The sequence below is a fragment of the Bombyx mori genome, chromosome 26 (assembly GCF_030269925.1).
Source record: "Bombyx mori chromosome 26, ASM3026992v2".
Classification (NCBI taxonomy): Eukaryota; Metazoa; Arthropoda; class Insecta; order Lepidoptera; family Bombycidae; genus Bombyx; species Bombyx mori.
In genome coordinates, this window is record NC_085132.1 from 10,270,227 (window position 1) to 10,293,017 (window position 22,791).

Sequence of the window (22,791 nt, forward strand, 5' to 3'; positions counted from 1 at the left end):
TTTTTTCCACCCGAACTATGTTTTTAATTTGGTATCATAAATTGATGATTGTTCTCGCGGATGTGGGTGTAGAAAATATAGAAATGTCAGTCATACACATAAATGTCAAACGGCTAGTTGTACGATTTTTCGTTAGCCGAATGCGTGTAAATAGCAAAAAAAATAACAAAAACATTAATAAAATGTAATCTACATTGGTTGTAGATACGGCTTTCAAACGCCTTTTATGCGAAACAGGTGAAAAAGAGTTATTTGGGCAGTAACATCACGGTAGAATAAGTTTGTTTTTCAATTGAAAGCGCATCGGGAACATGTTGAAATTTAAAAAAATGGGGTCGGATAAAGTGCCTTTGCTACTCGTTACCGCCAACGTGGGATCTATATTCGAAGATGTAAGTTTTAAAGTAAAATTAACTAATTAAAACTACACCGCTAAACCGCAGGCGACGTTTATAATTACGCCCGCTAATTGAATTAAACATCGCGCGCGAAACAAACGGAAGATAAATGTTCTAATTTTAAAACAATGAGTGAGACGGACTAGCTGGAAATATTTTTAAAATGAATGAGTAATTATTCTACAATGTTTCGGCATTGTATTTTCTACTATATTTTACAATGCAGTGATTGATAAAAAAATGAGAAGCCTCATATTGTAACACATAGGAATTATTTAAATCATATTTTTAAAGATATTTTTTAGAAACAGAAAAGTTATTTTTACAAATTTTTAAATGACATAAATTATCCTGTAATGGGCTATCTATAGACATTTTGTCATTTTTATGGTAAATATACATATGCAAGATGTATATGAAAAGTGTGCATATATTGACCAAAGATAGTCTGCCTATCGAATTCAAAAAATACATTGCACAAAAATACAAATGGAAAATGCCGTGTCTGTCGTTGTTACAAACAAGCAACTGTTGATGAGGGTAGTTCATTATAGATTCAAGATGTCAAGGAGCAAATATATCTTAAAATAGGTTGTGCATAAAAACAAAGGCTTAAAGTATTGGGGGTATACTACCTGATTAGCCGATTGTGCAATAATAAGAAAAATCTGTATACTCTAAAGTACAGAACTGTCCATAATTAAATGTGGGTTGTTTATTGATGAATTTAATCCTCTAACTAAAAATTTGATACTTGATAATCAACATTAAAAGTAAAACCCATTCTTTGCTGATTAACACGTTATGAGCAATAAGTAAATATTACTAAAAGAGGCACTCATATAAAGTCAAAATTAATTGAAATTTTATGATGGGTTTTATTAATGGGAAAAGTGTGTAGTGCCACTAGTTAACTCTTGTCGATCAGTTCTCTTAGCTGGTGTTATAGTTAAAACATATGTGACTATTTTTAGTAGCACGTACTTACCCATAACCCCGTATTTAAATAGTTTTACATAGTTGAATGGATTTATTTTCTAACTATAGCTCTTTTTAATTATTTATTTATAAAAAAAATATCGATTCAACTTCTTAGTCTATATTTCAAAACATCAAAGGCTATTTACAATAGTTTTTGTTCGAAGCCTAAATAAAATGTGCAGCTGTCACAATCAGGTATGCAAATTGCAGGCATGCAGGCACGACAATATTTGTATTTAATATTAATGAAACCTACTAATGAACAGCTGTGACCACTGCTATTCATAGGAAAAACATTGATTTATTGAAACCTTCCATCAAGTTTCCAACAACAACTTTTGAAGCTGTATCATAATCAGATGAACGATTAAGCAACACAACATGTTTTATAATGATAAAAGCATTATTGCTTTGTTACATGCTGTAAATTATGGAGATTTTTCGTTGACCTGCCTTTAGTATCTTTCAATGGTTGAGATTTGAGGGAAGCTGTTATTTTTAAGTGATTGCGAACCATTGTTTCAATGCCCGTTGACTTTATAAAGTGAAATCTGCCACTGGCTTTAAGATATGAAATTGAAGTTTCACTTGTAACTATTGTGTAAACTAGCCATTACCTGCGGCTTCATCTGCGTCGTCAAGAAAAAGTGTCAATAAATTTTCTGATCTATCCTAAAGTGTCACGTAATTTTTCTAAAGATAATAAGACAGTTTCCTGTGGGAATTAGATATTTTTTTGGGATAAAAAGTAGACATTTGAACCAAACATATTACTTTGAAAAATTTTCAAACTGCTGCTTTGCTCCGATGTGAAAAAAGGACAAACAAACACGCTCTCACATTTATAATATTTATAGTATGGATAAGTTACGTTTTCCTTCAATGCGGACCGCTTGCATGTAGCGCGGAATGAGCAGGATGTTAGTTTTTTTCCCTATCTACATATTCGCTGGTAGCCTAGGGGGCTATTGCAGCTACGCCCGGACGGGTGAGTTCGCGGGCTGAACCTGATAGGATTTACTAACACTAGCCTTAACAAGAGCAGTGCTTCGCTACCATCGGATCTCAGTAGGTTGTGTTAGTTCGTCGACCTCTTCGACGACGAGGACGGTGACCGGTGCTTGAAGAGTCTAAAAGCACCGAGAGTGAATCTGGGGCGATCCGACAAGACATATGAAGTCGTCGTGGCCTAAAGGATAAGACGTCCGGTGCATTCGTGTTGAAGCGATGCTCCGGTGTTCGAATCCCAGGCGGGTACCAATTTTTCGAATGAAATACGTACTCAACAAATGTTCACGATTGACTTCCACGGTGAAGGAATAACATCGTGTAATAAAAATCAAACCCGCAAAATTATAATTTACGTAATTACTGGTGGTAGGACCTATTGTGAATGCACGCGGGTAGGTACCACCACCCTGCTTATTTCTGCCGTGAAGCAGTAATGAGTTTCGGTTTGAAGGGTAAGGCAACCGTTGTAACTATACTGAGACCTTAGAACTTATATCTCAAGGTGGGTGGCGCATTTACGTTGTAGATGTATATGGGCTCCGGTAACCACTTAACATCAGGTGGGCTGTGAGCTCGTCCAACCATAATAATATAAGCTATAAAAATGCTTCGGGCGACGGGCTTTGCGTTGTCCCTTCGCCTGGGTCGGTTATGATGATGTTAGTATCTACCCGCGCGATCTCACAATTCGTCCTACTCCCAGTAATAACGCATAGTCATAAGATTTGCGTTATGATTTTATGTTGCGATGCGTACGTACGCGATGTTATTCCTTCATGGTGGAAGTTGTTCGTAAACACGTGTTATCGATTTATTTACTTAGAAAAAAATATATATAAATGCTAACAGGATTTGAATCTGTACTGTCGTGCCGTGTGCTTCCATTAGGCCTTGACAAAAGTTTGTCATACATTATTTTTATATCTGTTCTAAATTTGTTTTATAATTTTCATAAACTTAATAGGTCTTAATAGGTTTTTACTGGTGGTTGGACCACTTGTGAGTCCACTCGGGTAGGTACCATCGCCTTACCTATTTCTGCCGTGAAGCAGTAATGCGTTTCGGTCTGAAGGGTAGGGCAGCCGTTGTTACTATACTGAGATCTTAGAACTTTAAATCTCAAGGTGAGTGGCGCATTTATATTGTAGATGTCTATGGGCTCCAGTAACCACTTAACACCAGGTGGGCTGTAAGCTCGTCTACCCATTTAAGCAATAAAAAAAAAGGTCGGGATATTGGACTGAGCTATACGAGTATAAGTTTTTCGTTTACCATTTGGCCAAGGAACCCCAAAAGTGTTGAGCTCAATATTGCTTGGATTCTATTCAACGGACCTTTAGTAAAAATATACGGTCGCTTACATTGGAAATTATTACGTTTCCAAACTAATTTGTAAACATATATTCCGGGTCGTTGACAACGGCCGAGGGGTAAAGTCTTGGTTGCTGTGAACTTGTCATTGTTATTAACAACAGGTCCTATGGTCCGCGAAGTCGTAAGAGTTCGTAAATATGGTAACTACAGTGGTGCGCGCGTTGTTGGAATATTCCTATAAGCTACCAACGATTAGGCAGGGAAAAAAGTACGACTGACCTTTTATTCCGGTCATGGCCCAAAACCAACGGCGGATCCAGGGGGAGGTTCATGGGGGTCATGACCCCTCCCTAAGCTAGTTCCAGGACTTGAACTAACTTGGACTAATTGAAGAAGATTTATTTATTATCTATTGTTATCAAAATTAAATTGTAAGTTCTTAACTTGCCCACGACTATGTGACCCCCTCCTGGCGCTAAAGCTGGATCCGCCCTTGCCCAAAACAGGCGAAAATACGTGTCAAGTTTAATTTGCATTATGAGAACTAGTGGTTCCGTCTAGCGGAGTTAAAGTAAAACGATTAAAAAAATCGATTATCATTTTTCAAATATCGTGTAATCAATTGCCATCCGTCATCGAGAAATCTAATATATGTACATATATATAAAAAAACAGGTTAAAACAAAACATTCGAGTATCATTTTCGCTTCTGTTTGTAATTGTAATCGATTTTGTGATTTTGTTGATGTTTAATTATTTATTTTGAGGAGTAGGTATTAGTGTTAACGATTTTACGAGAACACGGATCACTAGATACGTTTTTGGTAAAGTTTAAAATGAGCTGACGACAATTTTTTTTTTTTTTTTTTATTGCTTATATGCGTGAACGAGCTCACAGCCCACCTGTTCTTAAGTGGTTACTGGAGCCCATAGACATCCACAACGTAAATGCGCCACCCACCTTGAGATACAAGTTCTAAGGTCTCAGTATAGTTACAACGGCTACCCGACCCTTCAAACCGAAACGCATTATTGCTTCACGGTAGAAATAGGCAGGGCGGTGGTACCCACCCGTGCGGACTCACAAGAGGTCCTACCATCAGTAATTACGCAAATTATAATTTTGCGGGTTTCATTTTTATTACACGATGTTATTCCTTCACCGTGGGAGTCAATCGTGAACATTTGTTGAGTACGTATTTCATTAGAAAAATTGGTACCCGCCTGAGATTCGAACACCGGTGCATCGCTCAACACGAATGCATCGGACGTCTTATCCGTTAGGCCACGACGACAACTTAGTAGTTAATGGACTAAATGGAAAACAATATGCACGCCGCTGCTCGAAATACGTATGTTAGGTTCCGGACAGACTGGCAGGAAAGTAGGATACTTCTAATACGGAAGAAGTAGTAGTCTTGTGGACCCTGGAGTTGCTAACACGAACCCTAGCAAGAGCCGTGCTTCGCAGAATCTACCACCGGATCGAAAACGCGACCCACTGAGAAGATCTGGCCAGAAACTCAGTGGACTGTGTCTGTGGGTTAATTTACTCGTCGAGCCCTTCGTCGCAAGCAGCGGGTTCGACGAGAACGACGACCGGCATGTTACCAAGGCGCTCTTCGATCACAAAATTAACAAATCAGTATTTGAAATAAGATCTACGTGTAAATTACGCTACCTGTTTCAAAAATATGCTGCAAGTAAAAATGGAAGTTGGGTACATGAACAGAATAAAAATTAAGTTGAAATATAGCGGAGGCTTCGTTTCGAAGGAAGTACCTACTTATATGACCTGTTGAAATCGTATTCCTTTTGAAAACCGGTTTTTTTTTTAATTTCAACCTAATATAGACGCTTTGATTATTGAATTATGTAGGTATCGTCGTGGTCTAAAGGATAAAGACGTTCGGTGCATTCGTGTTGAGCGATGCACCCGTGTTCGAATCCCAGGCGGGTATCAATTTTTCTAATGAAATACGTACTCAGCAAATGTTCACGATTGACTTCCACGGTGAAGGAATAACATCGTGTAATAAAAATCCAACCCGCAAAATTATAATTTGCGTAATTACTGGTGGGTAGGACCTCTTTCACAAGACCGCCTAGGTACCACCACCCCGCCTATTCGGCTCGAAGGGTGGGGCAGCTGTTGTAACTATACTTGAGACTTTAGAAGTTATATCTCAAGGTGGGTAGCGCATTTACATCGTAGTTGTCTATGGGCTCCAGTAACCATTTAACATCAGGTGGGCTGTCAGCTCGTCCACCCATCTAAGCAACAAAAAAGTATAGTACGCGCAGAATTAGCTGCAAAGTAAGTCTTGTTGGTCATGGGAATTCCTCATGGGGCACATCGCGACTGGAGTTAAAATAAATAAATAAATATTTACTAACAATCACGCCACGTTAACTGGTCCCGTGATAAGTTCGTAAAGAACTTGTGTTACAGGTACCAGATAACGGAAATAAATGTAAGATTTTTATTATACACATACATATATTCAATATACATCCATAACCCTGGAAAATACACTTATATTTATCATACAAATATCTTCCCTTGGCGGGATTCGAACCCGCGACCCCCTTGTGTAGTGACCATGTCACTTACCACTACACCAGACGGCCGTTAAAGTTCTCAAGTGACGACTATGCACCCGAAAGCATAATGTGGGTATCCCATACGTTAGCCCGACAACTTGGAGGAGCTCTATATCTAGCAATGAAGGTCTGTCGGCTGAAAGCGTGCTTGAATATTTGTTACTCAATCATGTAAACCCGGGTGAACGAAATGAGCGAATTACAAATTTGATGTGGGTTCATCTTCTGGTCGCTCGTAAAACATTATTCGTTGTAATGAAAACACTGCGGACTTATTATACCTAGTCAGGTCATAAATTCTGTCACATGTTTAATGTAAAATAATTGAAACAAGTTTATTCATTATGTAACCATTCATATACCAAAATGAACTTAATAAAACATAGATTCTTATGACACTAAAGTCTATTCAAAATTACCTCCGTGATTTTGAATACAGGCCTTCAATCTGCGCGGCCAGTCGTCTATCGCAGCACGAACGAGGTCCATGTCAATATCGGCGGCTGCCTTAATCAAGGATGTCTTGAGTGACTCCAAATGGAGATGAGGCTTTGAGCACGCCTTTTCTTCCAAGTGTTGCCATATCTTGTAATCTAACGGATTCAAATCTGGACTGGAGGAGGGCCAGTCTTCGTGACGGATGAAGTCGATTTCACGCGCCGCCAGCCAGTCTTGTGTGCTCTTCGCTCTATGAGCTGGCGCCGAATCTTGTTGGAATACCCAGTGCCTGTTATTGAACATGGTATGAGAAACAGGTTCCACAAGGTTCGTCAGGACTGTATTTATATACACAACTGCATTCGTTTTTACACCTTTCTCACAAAAATGTACCTCTCTTAAGCCCCAATAAGAAACTCCCAACCATACCATGAGCGAGGATGGAAAATGACCTCGTTGGACACGCGGAATAAGGTTGCTCGCTTCTTCACTACTGTGTGCGTACACCTTATCATTTTGTTTGTTGTAGCTCTCTTCTACGGTAAAAATTTTATCATCCGAAAAAAGAATTTCCCGATATTTTTTTCCCGCGTACCGCTTTCTTTTGGTTATATTCAAATTTTTCAGTATGTTGAAAATTTGAATTGGCGCGTAACCGCAACGATGCAGCGCAATAACTGCAACACGGTCTTCTTTAAGCGTCCACTCCATATTTAAAAATGAGTAAAATTCTAAAAGTAAACATTTTTATTTTCATGAACAATTCGAAATTCGAATTCAATAAACTTTTTTGTGGCCAGCATTCTAAAAGAAAAAATTTTACTGTGTGACAATACTTATGACCTGACTAGTTATAAGTTTCTGAAAACCTTTTCTCCGGACTCGCTCATATCGGGGATTTATTGTAATATGGGGCCTTGTGTGAGCACCTAGTTTCGAAGTCACCCTGGCTTAGTGTATAAGAAGGGTACATTCTTATCGATCGACGCGACTGTGTCGATTTTTGAATCCCGCCGGAAGGTACCAATTTTTCTAATTCATTACGTACTTCTTCTTATTTTTTTTCACCTCATCCCTCTAAGTGAGATCGGCACAGCTAATTTTTCTCTTCCATTCTCTTCTATCAGCCGTCATTTCAACACTCACTCCTGTCTCTCTCATATCGTTGTTCACACACTCCATCCATGTCTTCTTCGGTCGACCTCTTCCCTTGCACTACCATTTCCATACATCTCCTAGTCACATGCATCTTCTCTCTACGCATCACATGTCCATACCACGCTAACCGTCCGCTCTTTAAATTGTTAATTACCGGGGCTACTTTCACACTTCCTTCTAATCCGATACGTACATACTTAACAAAAGTTCACCGATGACTTGAGAAGGAATAACATCGTGTAATAAAAATCACAATTAATCATCATTGATAAGCTTAGGCAGCAATTTCGATGAGCTTCATTCTATATAGAATCTGTTAATATTAACAGTACCTGAAAGCGGTATTCAATCATTTTGTATTCGCTTATATACCTAAAAGAAAAATCCAACTAAAAAATTGTAAATAAATTTGAATTAAAATAGTGTAAGAAAAAATGATTTTATTGTAAAAAAAGCGTGGGCTGCACGGTGTCAGTAGTTTAAAATATTTTATGAACAGATATAAGTAGTAGGGTTATTTTGATAATATCCTGAAAAGCACCCCCCACGCTTTTTTACAATAAAATATTTTTTCTTACACTATTTTTAATTAAAATTTATTAAAATTTATTTATATTTTTGGATTTTCTATAAAAGCGTGTTTTGCTAGTATTTTTTAAACTATTATTTACTTTTCATTTTTTAGTTGAATCTCAATTTTCTTCATTATATTTTTTTCATATATTTTTTTTTTTTTTTTATATTGAATTGTCATCGGTCCTTAATAAGTATACCAAATTCCGACGTTTTGAAGGGGGTCAAAATCCTGTTCAAAGATCTGTTACAAACATACATACGTCTGAAGCTAATAAAAGCGTATTAATAATGTGTATTAAAATCATTTTCCGCCCAAAGCGTGACGCGCATGTCCCGGTAAATGTGAGAAAATCTAAAACAATAATAATAACAATAATAATTGTCAGTTATAACAATAATAGTTGTTTTAACTGATTACATAACGGGATTGTGTTTCCGCGTAAATATAACGAGGAAAATATTAAAATGTAATTCAAATTGCAGAAGTTGAACGTAAATAACAATGTTGTGTGTGTGTGTGTGTGTTTATCGTTCGCGCAATTATTTTCGAAAATGGATATTAAACATTTGTTATCTGTAATGTATACGGTATCTTTTGTGCGTGGAATAAATTTATGAAGGCTTTTTTCTTGTTTTTATTACGAATTAGTTTGGTTACGGAATTTTAATGTTGCTATTTTTTAACGACACTGAAGGCACGTTCTGTCTGAGGGTCAGGGGTCACTGGCGCTCGTGGTCTTTGGAGTCCCAGGGCTCTGCGGCCTGTCACTTAAAAATACTTCCAAACCTCGAATACCCATATCGAGGGACGAAAGGCTGGTTGAAGCGGCTTTTCGCTAAATACGCGACCTTTATCTTTGTAATTAAAGGTGATTTTTCTTTGGTATTAGCATCAACAGTTCGATGTTTTCAAATGAACTTCAATGAAGTTTACCTCGTTCAAATTATGAAATTTTTTCCAAATTTTAAACTTGAAATGGCTCTCCTGTAGTCGCTTAAAAATGTTTCTTAATCCGAATAGCTTTTCGCCTCTAGATATTATCATCATATCGCTCAGTAATCATCGTACTTATAGTTTCTTTTACTTCGTTGACCGTAAAATGTGTTATAAAAAAAAAAATAAAAAAAAAAAATAGTGGTTCAAACATTCTATTTATACCGCAAAACGGGCAAGCTACCATCGAGGGGCAGGACCGCTAACGCTATAGCCACTTTGCTTTTTTTATAGTTCAAGGACGACTATAAATTGCACGAACAAGGTTTTAATTACGATTCATTGGAATTAATTAACAAAAAATAATAATAAAAATGATCTTCTTAAATATGAACACATAGAGCTTATTTCTCAGGGCGTCTACGTTATATTAACAACTAGTGACCCGCCCTCGCTTCGCTTCGGAAAATGTAATTTATTATTGATTTCTCCACTATTTAATGGATGTTATTATACATATAAACCTTCCTCTTCAATCACTCTATCTATTTAAAAAAAAAAAACGCATCAAAATCCGTTGCGTAGTTTTAAAGATTTAAGCATACATAAGGATATAGGGACAGAGAAAGCGACTTTGTTTTATACTATGTAGTGAAGCTGAAATTTTGGATAAACATCAATTGTTTAATTATTATTTTTTATGAACGAAGGATTACTGGTGGCCCGGAGGCCTTTCCAGTTTCACCAGGACAGGTGGGCGAGCAAGGGCTCAGCCAGGAGAGGGGATTGTTTATTATGCAGTTATTAAGGGCTTGCTTGCTTAATTGCGAAAAATACGTGCCTAACGATACGAAGGGCACGTAAGCTGTATCGCAATATTATTTGAACCAACTCGCGTTTCAAAGTGAGCGATGGCCGCCAGTTCATCACGTCTATGTGGTCCAGTAACCATTTTACGCCGACGTGAAATTGTGTTCACGTCTACCCAATTAATGTAAAAAAACATTACACAGATCTCGTATCATGCTCGATGTAACAAGTGTAATGAAATTTTCTTCTGTACACGTCTCGTTCTGTGGGCTCAAAGTTAACTTTTACGCGATCGAGAAGTTAAAAAGCTCGCACTAAGCACACTGTAACATCCCCATTTTCGAGGATGTCGTTTTATCCAAGACCGGTTGCCGAATTTGAGCATGGATGAGCAATTCGAGCATCGTTACTATTAGAAAATAAACTGATCAAATTGGCCTGGTTTTTTTCAAAGAATTATAAAGTTTCCGTACGAAGCGCTCTTATTTGCGATTTGAATAACGGCTTTTGTGTTTTCATCATCGCTAAAATATCTCATATCTCGTTTCACTTATATCTTGGACTTAATCGGGCCTCCTTTTCTATAGGGAAGGATAGTTTTGTATATATGATTCTTTGTATAACTGAATTGTATTGTTTATCGTGTTTACAGTAAAGGGTAGTTTTGTGTTGTACAAAACTTGAAGTTGAAACCCCTTGTCGGAAATCTCAGAACTTTAGGGTGTATGTCGTAAGCATTGTTCAGCAATAATAACTTGAAAGTACAATAGAAATGTGTACAGTCAAATATTGAATATTATATACTATGATTATTTACTGGCTGTACACGTCCGAAGTACTGGTTTTGAGTGGTGTAACTATGTCTGTGTTCAAATCCTGTAGGTATTCGCAAAGGTCCTACGCGATGAAAGAATAAAATCTGGTAATAAAAATCGCACCTGTATTTTTTTTAATTAATGTTATTACTAGTGGTAGGGTAAAATATACACGCGCCGTTTCCATTATTCAATTCTAGGAATGTAAAAGGGAGGTCCTTTTTGTCAGTACATTTTTCTTAGAAGCTTACCATAGACATCAAAACGTGAATATCTCGACCCACGTTTACACATGAATTTAACGTCACGATTGAATTACTTAAGGACTGTCCAAACCTTCAAACCGGAATGCACGATTGCTTCGGGGCAGAAATAGGCAGGGTAGTGGTGGCCCGTGCGGGCTCACAAGAAGTCCTTCCAGCCATAAGAATGCCTACGTTTAATGGCAGTGGTGAATAAAAGTGAGGGATTTTCAAAAACACTACTATTTACCTGGATGTCTATTTTCAGCCGTCAGTGATGCTGCCAATATGGACGTCGGAATTCCTCCAGGCCGTCTCCAGAATGGATCCGAAGTTCATAGCGTTGCATCTGCAGGAAGTGGGGGGTAAAGCGTACGAGAAATCGATGCAGTACGTCAAGGATTTTGTCCAGAGGCTCTGCGACTGTCCAGAGCTGAGGCTGTTTGACAAAATAAGGATATACCTCGACGAGGACTTCAGCTCGCCTGAGAAATTCACTGTGAGTAATGGTTCTGTCACATTCTTCTTAAAGCGGATTTATTTGTGGATAAAACTTGTTTGAATGACGTCACTTATAACCTGCTACAAACATAGTCATTAGGTTGTTTCAATCGGACCATGAACTTGTACATTCTTCATTAATTAATCATTAAATTATTTCATTAGTTAGTGCTGCCATATGAGGAAGTGGATTGAAAGCTACTGTGACGGGAGTCAGTAAAAACGCGAATTCGAATTGCTCTTGTTTGAAAATCGTCGCGCAAATTTAACAAAACTTGGTCATGTGTGACGTCATTTGTGGTTAAACTAACAAACGACCATTAACGTTTTAAAGTTTTTGCCCCATAGGCCCTGGGCAACATGTACTTTGCGCATTCGTCGCTCGTCGACCTCAAGATATGGGATTTCGACCTTAAAGCTTACGTTGATGTTGTCGGGAAAGAGATCCACAGTGGTAACATCGAGAATGCCTCCACTAAAGAGAAGGCAAAGTTCCCTCAGCATTTCTTCCCAGAGGTAATGTCGTCGCTGTATTTACACTTGAATGTACTTAGATAACCACTTTCTTTTATTAATTAGCAATAATTTACAAATATCTGTGTACTAGCTGACCCGGCAGACTTCGTAGTGCCTCAATCGATAAATAAAAGACTTAAACTTTTGTAGAAATTAAACTTAAAACAAACAAAAGGAATTCGATTCCGACGGGGGATACATCAATGGAAAAACAAAATTGTTATTTTTATTTCATTTCGAGCTTTCATATTTATCTACCTTTTAAACCTTCTCTGGACTTCCACAAGTAATTCAAGACCAAAATTAGTCAAATCGGTCGAGCCGTTCTCGAGTTTTAGCGAGACTAACGAACAGCAATTCATTTTTATATGTATTTCTGTGTACTACTGAAGTTTGGTCCTTAATCTGGGAAGTAGGTCTCATGGTGACGTAACGCCAAAACTGGCGGATCAGTGCACATCAAATCTTTTTTATTATTATTTGTATTCTCTTGACAACGTTATGTTTTAGTGTTTAACGGTCAATATTATTTATAACAGTCTAACTAAAGCAACCAACCGCATTGAGTCGCGGCCTAAATGATGTGACGCCCGGTGCATTCGTATCGAGCTGTGTTAGTGGTCCGAATCCGTACTTAATACATGTCCATGGATATCATTGCTTATATTACGCTTATGCTTATATGTCTATTCCTGCCGTAAAGCAATCGTTCTGGTCCTTAAAGCCGAGTGATTGGGTTAGAGTTATACTGTATAGTCTTTAAAGCAGTGAGATTGGGTTATACTGGACAGAGTCCTTAAAGCCGTGAGATTGGGTTAGAGTTATACTGGATAGAGTCCTTAAAGCCGTGAGATTGGGTTAGAGTTATACTGAATAGAGTCCTTAGAGCGGAGAGATTGAGTTAGAGTTATACTGGATAGAGTCCTTAGAGCGGAGAGACTGGGTTAGAATTAGACTGGATAGAGTCCTTAAAGCCGACAGATTGGGTTAGAGTTATACTGGATAGAGTCCTTAGAGCGGAGAGACTGGGTTAGAATTAGACTGGATAGAGTCCTTAAAGCCATGAGATTGGGTTAGAGTTATACTGGATAGAGTCTTTAAAGGCGTGAGATAGGGATAGAGTTGGATTGGATAGAGTCCTTGACTGAAACTCGGATCCCACGTCTCGGCGAGGAGTGTCACGGGCCACAGCGAGCGCTGACCGAGCGGTGCTGTATTGTTGCAGTGCAAGTGGTCCCGGAAAGGGTTCCTGCGCACGCGTTGGACCATCCGCGGCACGGCGGTGGAGTTCGTCAACATCCACCTGTTCCACGACGCGTCCAACCTGGTCGCCATGGAGCCCTTCCCGTCTGTGGGTACCGCAGGACGCGTGTTCAAAATGTCGACCGACTTTTTTTTTTCAGTTCAGCTGTTCATATTTAATATTAAAAAAAACTATTGAATTTTTGGAATTTAAAGTTCTTGAAGTAATCATGGCCTAAAAGATAAGACGTCCGGTGCATTCGTATCTAGCGATGCGACTGGGCCGGTGATCGAATCCCGCAGGCAGGTAATATTTTTTCTAATTTAATGCGTACTTAACAAATGTTCACGAGTGATTTCCAAGGTGAAGGGTTAACATCGCTACTGGCAGTAGAGCGTCTTGTGAGTCTATACTTGTAGGTATTACCGCCCTGCCTATTCTTGTCGTGTAGCAGTAATGCGTTTCGATTTGAGGGATGCTGCAACCGTTGTATTGTTAAAATTTAGACTTAGAACAAGTGACTCTTGGTGGGCGGCGCATATACCTTGTAGATGTCTGTGGTCTCTACTCACCACTTAAAACTAGGAAGACATTGAGATAATTCACTCATTAAAAAAATATTATTATAATGGTCCAACATTTTTAAGTACATAATTAGTTTTCTTTGTTTTTAACTGTCAAATAAATAAAACCGTCAATTAAATGAAACTGTCAAATAAATTGAACTGTCATATAAATTTCAAAAATCTCGAGAAAGTTTAGGTATACATATTTAGTCTGTGCCTGTGAGTCTGCCGTCATCCAGCAGTGCGTGCCCGCAGGTGTACTGCCGGAGCCGGCGGCGCGCGCTGCGGCACACGCTGCGGCAGCTGCACGCGGACGGCAGCGCCGCGCCCTACTTCATCTTCGGGGACTTCAACTTCAGGACCGACACGGCAGGCGTCGTCAAGGTACGCGCGCCACGCCACGGTAGGCTTGCGGTGAGCAGCGGCTCGGCTCCGCCTCTGGCTTGCTGAAGTCCATGGGCGACGGTAACCACTCACCATCAGGTGGGCCGTACGCTCGTCTGCCTACAAGGGTAATTAAAAAAAAACGCACATACTCAAGACGCTCAAGACACACAAGTCGATGCCATTATAAGCCGCGCCAATAAAGAAACGAATCGAAAATGGCGTCTATGTAGAACTATTCTACCTGCACTGACAGATGGTAGGGTTAGCAAATAAAAATAATAGTTTAAAAAAACTAACAAAATACGCTTTTATAGAAGATCGAACTAAAAAATAGAAAATAAGTTTTAATAAATTTGAATTAAAAATAGTGTAAGAAGCGTATTTTGTTAGATTTTTTTAAACTATTTATTAATTATTTTCATTTTTTAGTTGAATTTCGATTTTTTCAAATTTTTTTTTAAATATTTATTTGTCTTCGGTCCTTAATAAGTATAAGGGGGTCAAAATCATGTTCAAAGATTCCGTTACAAACAAACATACATACATACGTCCGAAGCTAATTAAAGCATATTAAAAAGAAAAAGTTTATTAAAATTTTAAAGAAATGTAAAAAGAAAAAAATTAGAATGTACTTTACTTTACTTTATGCCCTGGCAGAAGGGGAGGTGTCACATCTGAGATGCAGCTTGCGTAGACACTTTTGCTGCCAGTCATCTAAGTCGCGTAACTTGAAAGTGAAAAAACTCGAACTCAACAACAAAGTCGGAACTGATATTTTTTTTGCACGCAGTACGCGCCGTGTGCGACTAAAGACAGCAATAGTTTAGAGTGAGAGCGCATGATCGCCGCCGCCATTTTAGATTCGTTTCTTTATTGCCGCTGCTTATACCCATCATCATTCTCCTGTCCTTCTCCCAGTTACCCGGGGTCGGTGCAACATGTCTTCTCCTTCCACACTCGTCTACTGTCGCTCACTCTCTTCTTATACATATCGTATTTCACGCACATATCACAGTGGCTTAATAATGACACACATTAAAAAAAAATTTGCAGACATTATTATAAAGCTGTCTTTCATTCACCGTAGAAGTCATTCGTGAATACGTTAAATACGTATTTCATTACAAAAAAAATGGTACTTTTCTGTGGGATTCGAACACCCACACAATCGCCTCCGTTGATACGAGTACACCAGACGACTTATCTTTCAGGCCGCGATGACTTTTATAAAACTTACACAGATAAATACGTTCACAAACTTTGTTGTTTAGTAATAAAATCCAACCGCCATCTGTTATGTACAAAAAAAACACGGTGTATCATCTGAGAGAGAGAGAGGGATAGAGTGAGTGAGAGAGGGAAGGTTAGAGGAAGTGGGAAAAAGAGAGAGGGATAGAGGTAGTGAGAGAGGGATAGAGGGAGTGAGAGAGAGAAAGAGAGCAAATACTTTATTGAATACCAAAACATAACATGAAAAAGAACAATCAACAGGCTCGTATAGTGTACAAGAGGCGATCTCTTCGCTGAAACCGGTCTCTGTTGGCGTGATGTTGCAGAAGGTGACCGAGGACTTGTCTGCGCAGCGCGTGCAGGGCGGGGCGGAGGGCGGGCGGCTGCAGTACCGGCGCCGCGCCGACCAGCGCCTCGTGCTCACGGTCGGCAAGAAGGAGTTCGCGCACGTCGACCACCAGAAGATATTCCGGGAGCCCTGGGTGAGGGACCTGCCGACACCCCCCTCACATTACCGTCTAGTCTCATACCAAGGACAAAGTGGAAGGCTCGTCGTAGAAGGCTTCCTCGCAAGGAGGAAGAGAAAGCCTTCCTACACTGCCTCATCACGCAGGGTTACCAGTGTGGAAGGCTTAAACGACGGAGGAAAGATCTTCCACCGAGCGGGTGATGTTGCTCGGTAGACCGACGGTCCGAATGTTGTTGTTAGGAACTTGTATATATACAAGCTTATTTTGGAAATGTAAGCGAGATTCAGGCATCTGTCAAATATCTTGCGTTGTATGATGGCTTCCCGCCACAGACAATTCATCAATAATAAATTTTTATTGCTTAGTTCGATGGATAAGCTCACGGCCCACATGGTGTTAAGTGGTTACCGGAGCCCATAGACATCTACAACGTAAATGCCGCCACTCACCATGAGATATGAGCTCTACCATAGTCTTAGTTTTATAGTACAACGGCTGCCCTCACCCTACAAACTGAAACGCATTACTGTTTCACGGCAGAAATAGGAAGTTATTCCTTCAGCGCGAAAGTTGTTCGTGAACAATTGTTAAGTACCTATTTCATTAGAAAAATTATTACCCGCCTGCGGGATTCAAACACCGGTGCATCGCTACATACAAATTCACCGGACGTCTTATCTTTTAAACCACGATGACTTCTAAGTATCATTTCGTTCAGCATTCATATAAAACCATTAAAATAGATACTGTTTATTCATTGTCCGGGATGCGAGTGCCCACGGACCTGTGCTATAGAACTGACTTCGAACTAGTGCCTTAAAGCGGTTGGTAGCGTTAATGATGTCGATGTCCATGGGCTCCGGTACTGAACACCGGATCGCCGGTCTCCTGTTTCAGCTGCAGCGTTACGACCGCGAGCTGGAGGCGCTGCGGCCGCACCTTTTCGAGTTCCCCGTCAAGTTCCCGCCCACCTACCCCTTCGAGGAGGACGTGCTGCTGCCCACGCACTACATGAAGACGAGGTGGGTAGCAGCGGCATATTCCTAACCTTCACAATCATTCTATCTCATTCTGCTGCAGGCTAAATCTTAGAAACGTATACGTGTGTCTCTTTCTGAGAAGTTACTACACGATGACGTTTTCGCTCGTCTCGTTAGAGAGAGATTGAGAGAGAGAGAGAGTGTGTGAGAAAGAGTGAGTGAGTGAGAGAGAGAGAGTGAGAGAGAGAGAGAGTGAGAGAGAGAGAGAGAGAATATAGATACGTTTGTACAACAGGCGGTCTTATCGCTAAAAGCGATCTCTTCCAGACAACCGTTTAGTTTACAGAAATTCTGGAAAATATAAAAATATAGAAGGTATGTTGCGGTGTACTATAGACAATACGTTATTATAGAAAATAGCCGTACTCGCCCGCTTTGCTGGGCATTTAAAATTAACATTATTATTTATTGTCATTATTATTAGGGAGTCCAACACTACATGGATACCAAGTTTGAAGTCAATCAAGATGCATGGTTCAGTAATTATAACGGAACATCCGTAAAAACCACTGTGGATTTATATATTAGTATAGATATATACATACAATAAATATAATATATATACCGACAGCTTCACTCATGACAGTTGTAGCAGTGGTCTGCTATTATATCTTGTTGAAATACCCTGTATAGCTTCTAAACAGATTGCGTGCGTGTCGGCCCGCAGGTGCCCGTCGTGGTGCGACCGCGTGCTGGTGTCGCAGGCGGCGCGCCCGCTGCTGCACGACCCGCCGCGACACGACACGCCGCGACACGACACGCCGCGACACGACCGGTACCTCGCTGTTACATTTATTTTTACATATACTGGGTGTTAGGAGATCGCTTCCGAGACAGACGATAGGACTAATGACACCTTTGATGATGGGACGGAAAAAAAATATATCCTGATTAAAAAAAAAATATTGACATGACAACGTCTTATAATTCGATGGAGCCGGCTGCACGCACGAAAAAACATGACTCATGCGGCGTTACCTCGCTCTGAGGCGTTCCATTTAAGGCTTGAAGTGCAAGCGAGAGCGCGCAACGAGCGACAAAGAGGCACAATCGGCCTCCGCGTTGGGCAGCGTTCGACATCTGTCTCTCTCCTACTTGAGTGAGCGATGCATCCGCGTGGACAGCTGCTGTACAATAATATATTTACATGTTTTCGTCAAGTATGAAGTTTAGTGAAAAGTGAATGTGGTGTCAATTGTCCATACAAAATATCTATTAAACAAATAAAATTAAAATTTTCTTTTCAAAAATGAAACCATTCCATCAGTATTTTCTTATGACGATGTCACGTTCAACTACCGTCAGTAAACCGACTTTACAGAAAACCGTTTTCTTTTTTAAACTGTTTGTTTTGTCGGGATCGATTATTAAGTTTAGTATTTTTAGTTTTTATGGCAGTTTCATTTAGACTTTCATGTGGGACAGATATTCTAGGTAAAGACTAGCACAGTGGCGAAGTAGAATTTGTGTGACCACGCGAGCCTGCCCCACGCCACGCCGCGCCCGTAACGTTCGTTGATCCGAGCATTTTGATCTAGTGTTTCATTGCTGGTTTTTTTTTGTAAAGTAATGTGTTTTTTATGAATCTATCGTTTCATTTAGCTGTACTAACATGATGGAGCGTAAATAATGCTAAGAAAACGTTTTAAAAAAATCAGAATCTATTTGCTTCAGAAGGAAGCGGTCTCCTAACACCCAGTATAGTATAGTAGTATATTATACGTACATAGGGTTTAACCAAACCGGCAATTAAAAATTTTAATACACATAAATTAATAATATATTTTTTATTTACATAGAATATTAACGTTGAAGGCATAAGCTCGAGTTTCCACTAATGATTATATTTCATTTCAATTAAACACAATGTAATTGATTTGTATGTTTTAAAAATATATATGCGACCTATTTGAATGCACATTGCTTTAAATAAACTAGTGTTCACGCAGTAGTCGAAATTCGACTATAATTAATTAAAATTATAAGTTTGGACATTATTATGGTTCTATTGTCAAAGACTATTATATTTCTATAGTCACAGATTTCGCCAAGACTACACTATAGACAAATACTCGTAATATTAAAGATAAAGAATATTAACCTATTCTCAATTTGACTACAGACTATAAGCAATAACAAAAGTTTGATAATAAACAAAGAGTATATGTGTGTTTCAAATATATGGTAGTGTGTGTAATGTTTTCTATATTGATTTAATGTATTTTTATAACAAAATTAAAAAAAAATTAGCATTCTGCACTTCTTCTCTATATTCTCTATAAGTGTGAGAAATTTCATACTCCTTCGTCCACACAATTTTCGTAAAAAGGGGTTTCAAAGTTTTTGCTTCACGTATTAATATATAGATAACATAAATTATAGATCAGAAGTAGGTGCTTCATGTGAAATACATAAAATCTATATATGAATAAAAAAATATATTTGCGAGTTTGATTTGTAAGTTTAATTTAATGTAATTTTAGTTTAATTTTAATATAAACTAGTCTACATGGTCATCGGGCCACTGGCTCAAAAAGCACAATCAAGTAGGTACAGAGTAGTATTGAATATTTACAGGAGGTCCGTGACGGAGTCCACTGACAGCAGCAGCGGCCGGGCCTCGTCGGACAGCAGTCCCGCTAGATCCGGCTCACCAGCCAGCAAGGTCTGTGCCACGCTCTGCTGCTCACAATCAGCACCGCCCTGAGGGCTCCACAGCAACCATCGAACTCGGCAAAGAGTTCAACGTGCAACCTAACCTTAAGACCAGCCCGCTGAGTTTCGTGTCGGGTCGTTATGATGATTATGATGATGATACAAAAGAGATTTTGATCCCTAAGCCTCATGTCGTGATGAGGTCCGGACTCCAGCAAATGTTTAGTACGAGGAGGGTAGTGTGTTTGTCGAATTGTTTACGCAATAGAATAATAATAAATAATAATAAAATAATTTAGTGCCCTTCACACTAAGTAAAATAAAGTATTATCCTGTTCACACAGGAGCCAGTCACCGACGACGCCCTAGACACGTCCTTACGGATCCATCAGATCCAATAACCTTTGCATTAGACGCCTTCAGCTCTAACACCAGGAGCAGGCTTAGGGATCCCGATCCGGTAGTAGATTCATTCGCGAAGCTGCCGTTGAGTTGTTAGGTCTCCTTTGGAGGCGCTAGGGCAGCTGTTAGCAAATCCCACCCCTCCTGGCTGAGACTTTGCTCGCCCGTCTGTCCTGGTTAAACTGGAAAGGCCTTCGGGCCCCAGTAATCTCTAAATCATAAAAAAATAATTGACAGCGAGTGTTCTACACCTACACATGTCACACACCCTTCACCCCTTTGTTAATGAATGTCAACGAAAGAAAAGAATTATCTATTATATTATATTAAATAAATTATAACAGAAAAGGAAAAAGGCAAAAGGAGGTGACTCAGCCAATGCTGTTGAAAGTCCATAAATCGAACAGCGCTGGATTTCAGTCAGCCCCGTAAAAGAAACAGAACTAGTGCACAGTGACGTCACAAGTCTGTACGTCCGTAGCGCAACGACACGTTGAAGAAGAAAGGCAGCGCGTTGGAGCTGGACGCGCTGGCGGTCCCGGGGCTCGCGCTCAGCAGGAGGAGCATCGCCGACCCCACCAGCGTGCAGCAGGCCATCAGCGCCAGGTGCGCGCCGACACAGAGCCGAGTTTTGACTATAATTAATTTAAATTATAAGTTTAGATGGGTGGACGAGCTCACAGCCCACCTGGTCTTAAGTGGTTACTGGAGCCCATAGACATCTACGACGTAAATGCGCCACCCACCTTGAGATATAAGTTCTAAGGTCTCAAGTATAGTTACAACGGCTGCCCCCCCCCCCTTCAAACCAAAAGGCATTACTGCTTCACGGCTGAAATAGGCAGGGTGGTGGTACCTACCCGTGCGAACTCACAAGAGGTCGAGTAATTACGCAAATTATAATTTTGCGGATTTTGATTTTTATTACATGATGTTATTCCTTCACCGTGGAAGTCTTTACTGGTGGTAGGATCTCTCGTGAGTCCGCGCGGGTGGGTACCACCGCTCTGCCTATTTCTGCCGATACAGATACGATAATTTCACGGATCGACGACATCCTCAGTATTGCAGATGATTGGAGGCACCGCTCTTCAAAAAGGCTGGTTAGTAAGGGTGATGGCGTCTACGCGCCTCCATCGGCTAGGCTCTGTCGTAGCACGAAGATGCCGTGATCGTGCTACTATTTCTCGGGAGTCGTGCTGCGATTCGTTTAGCTACCACACTAATGACCGTCTCCGACATATAGGTTAATAAAAGTTGTATAAGCCGCGCCAATAAAGAAATGAATCGAAAATGGCGTCTATGTACCTGCACTGACATAAATGGTAGGGCCAATAAAGAAAATGAAAGATATAAAGAAAAAGTTGTTTGTTGTAATAAATATAAAAAAAAACAAATGAGAATTTACTCTACTTTATGCCCTGGCAGAAGAGGAGGTGTCTCATCTGGGATGCAACTTGCGTAGACACTTTTGCTGCCAGTCATCTAAGTCGCACAGCTTGAAAGTGAAAAAACTCGAACTCCACAACAAAGTCGGAACAGTGTGCTTAGTGCGAGTTTTTTAACGTTCTCGATAGCGTAAAAGTTAGCCCAATTTTGTATGAAGTTGGAACAGCGCCCCTAGCGGCAAACATAAGCAAATTATCCCATTCCATACAAATATGAGTTAACTTTTACGCTATCGATAACGTTAAAAAACTCACTAAGGACACTGATATTTTTTTGCATACAGTACGCGTCGTATGCGACTAAAGGCAGCAATAGTTTAGAGTGAGAGCGCACGATCGCCGTCGCCATTTTAGATTCGTTACTTTATCGGCGCGGCTTATGGTTTCGCAAAGCTGAGTCGTGTGTGTCCCGGGGCAGGGCGGGCGAGTCGGACGCGTGGGGGGGGCGGCGCCGGCTGGTGCGGAACCAGTCCGAGGGCAACAAGCCGGAGGGGGAGGTGCGGCGCGGGGAGGGGCGCCGGCGGACCGAGTATGGCGTCATCGGGGACACCGCCTGCATGGGGGACCACAAGGTCAGTCTGCTTCAAGAGTCTCTATACTGGGAAAGGATTAATAAAACACGTGTTCGGTGACTAAAGTGCATTGGGATTATAACGTAACGTCCTATCGACAGCCCGACGATCCCGAGTTTTTTTTTTAAGGGATTTTGTGACCTGGTAACTAAGACCTGTAAGTCATATGTTATTTTAATCTTTATTCTAATTTTTATGAAAAAAATATGAAATGAAATGAAGATGATTAATTAATCAACTGGGATGAAATTAAATGAAATGAGATGATATGGTATGAAATATAATCTCAGTACAATGGAGGTCATTTACTGGGATTTTTTTCAGTGGACTTTTTGGAGGATCTCGAGAAGCTACGTCCAGCAAACAGTTAATAAATCGCCGTTATTACCCGTTTAAACCTGAAGAAACACCAAACAGACAAAATTAAAAAATACACAGCGTCACTCCTCGTGTTCCCGCCAAAAAGTCCACAATCCCGAG

At 40.0% G+C, this 22,791-nt stretch overlaps 1 protein-coding gene across 3 annotated transcripts in view; it reads left to right on the top strand.

The window, feature by feature from the left end:
- The first annotated feature begins 77 nt into the window (after positions 1 to 77).
- LOC101743221 (inositol polyphosphate-5-phosphatase A) overlaps positions 78 to 22,791 on the top strand; it is a 34,764-nt gene continuing 12,050 nt past the window's right edge. For 2 of the 3 annotated variants that reach the window (XM_012690327.4, XM_012690325.4), the window contains exons 1-11: positions 78 to 392; positions 11,550 to 11,780; positions 12,131 to 12,298; positions 13,524 to 13,649; positions 14,363 to 14,491; positions 16,051 to 16,206; positions 17,092 to 17,216; positions 17,902 to 18,009; positions 19,812 to 19,899; positions 20,773 to 20,897; positions 22,158 to 22,311. In XM_012690327.4, coding sequence (XP_012545781.1) covers positions 312 to 392; positions 11,550 to 11,780; positions 12,131 to 12,298; positions 13,524 to 13,649; positions 14,363 to 14,491; positions 16,051 to 16,206; positions 17,092 to 17,216; positions 17,902 to 18,009; positions 19,812 to 19,899; positions 20,773 to 20,897; positions 22,158 to 22,311 — 1,491 coding nt within the window. In that variant the 5' untranslated portion in view covers positions 78 to 311. Of the gene's footprint in view, positions 393 to 11,549; positions 11,781 to 12,116; positions 12,299 to 13,523; positions 13,650 to 14,362; positions 14,492 to 16,050; positions 16,207 to 17,091; positions 17,217 to 17,901; positions 18,010 to 19,811; positions 19,900 to 20,772; positions 20,898 to 22,157; positions 22,312 to 22,791 lie in introns of those variants that run through there. The other variant, XM_062676357.1, reaches the window with a different exon arrangement.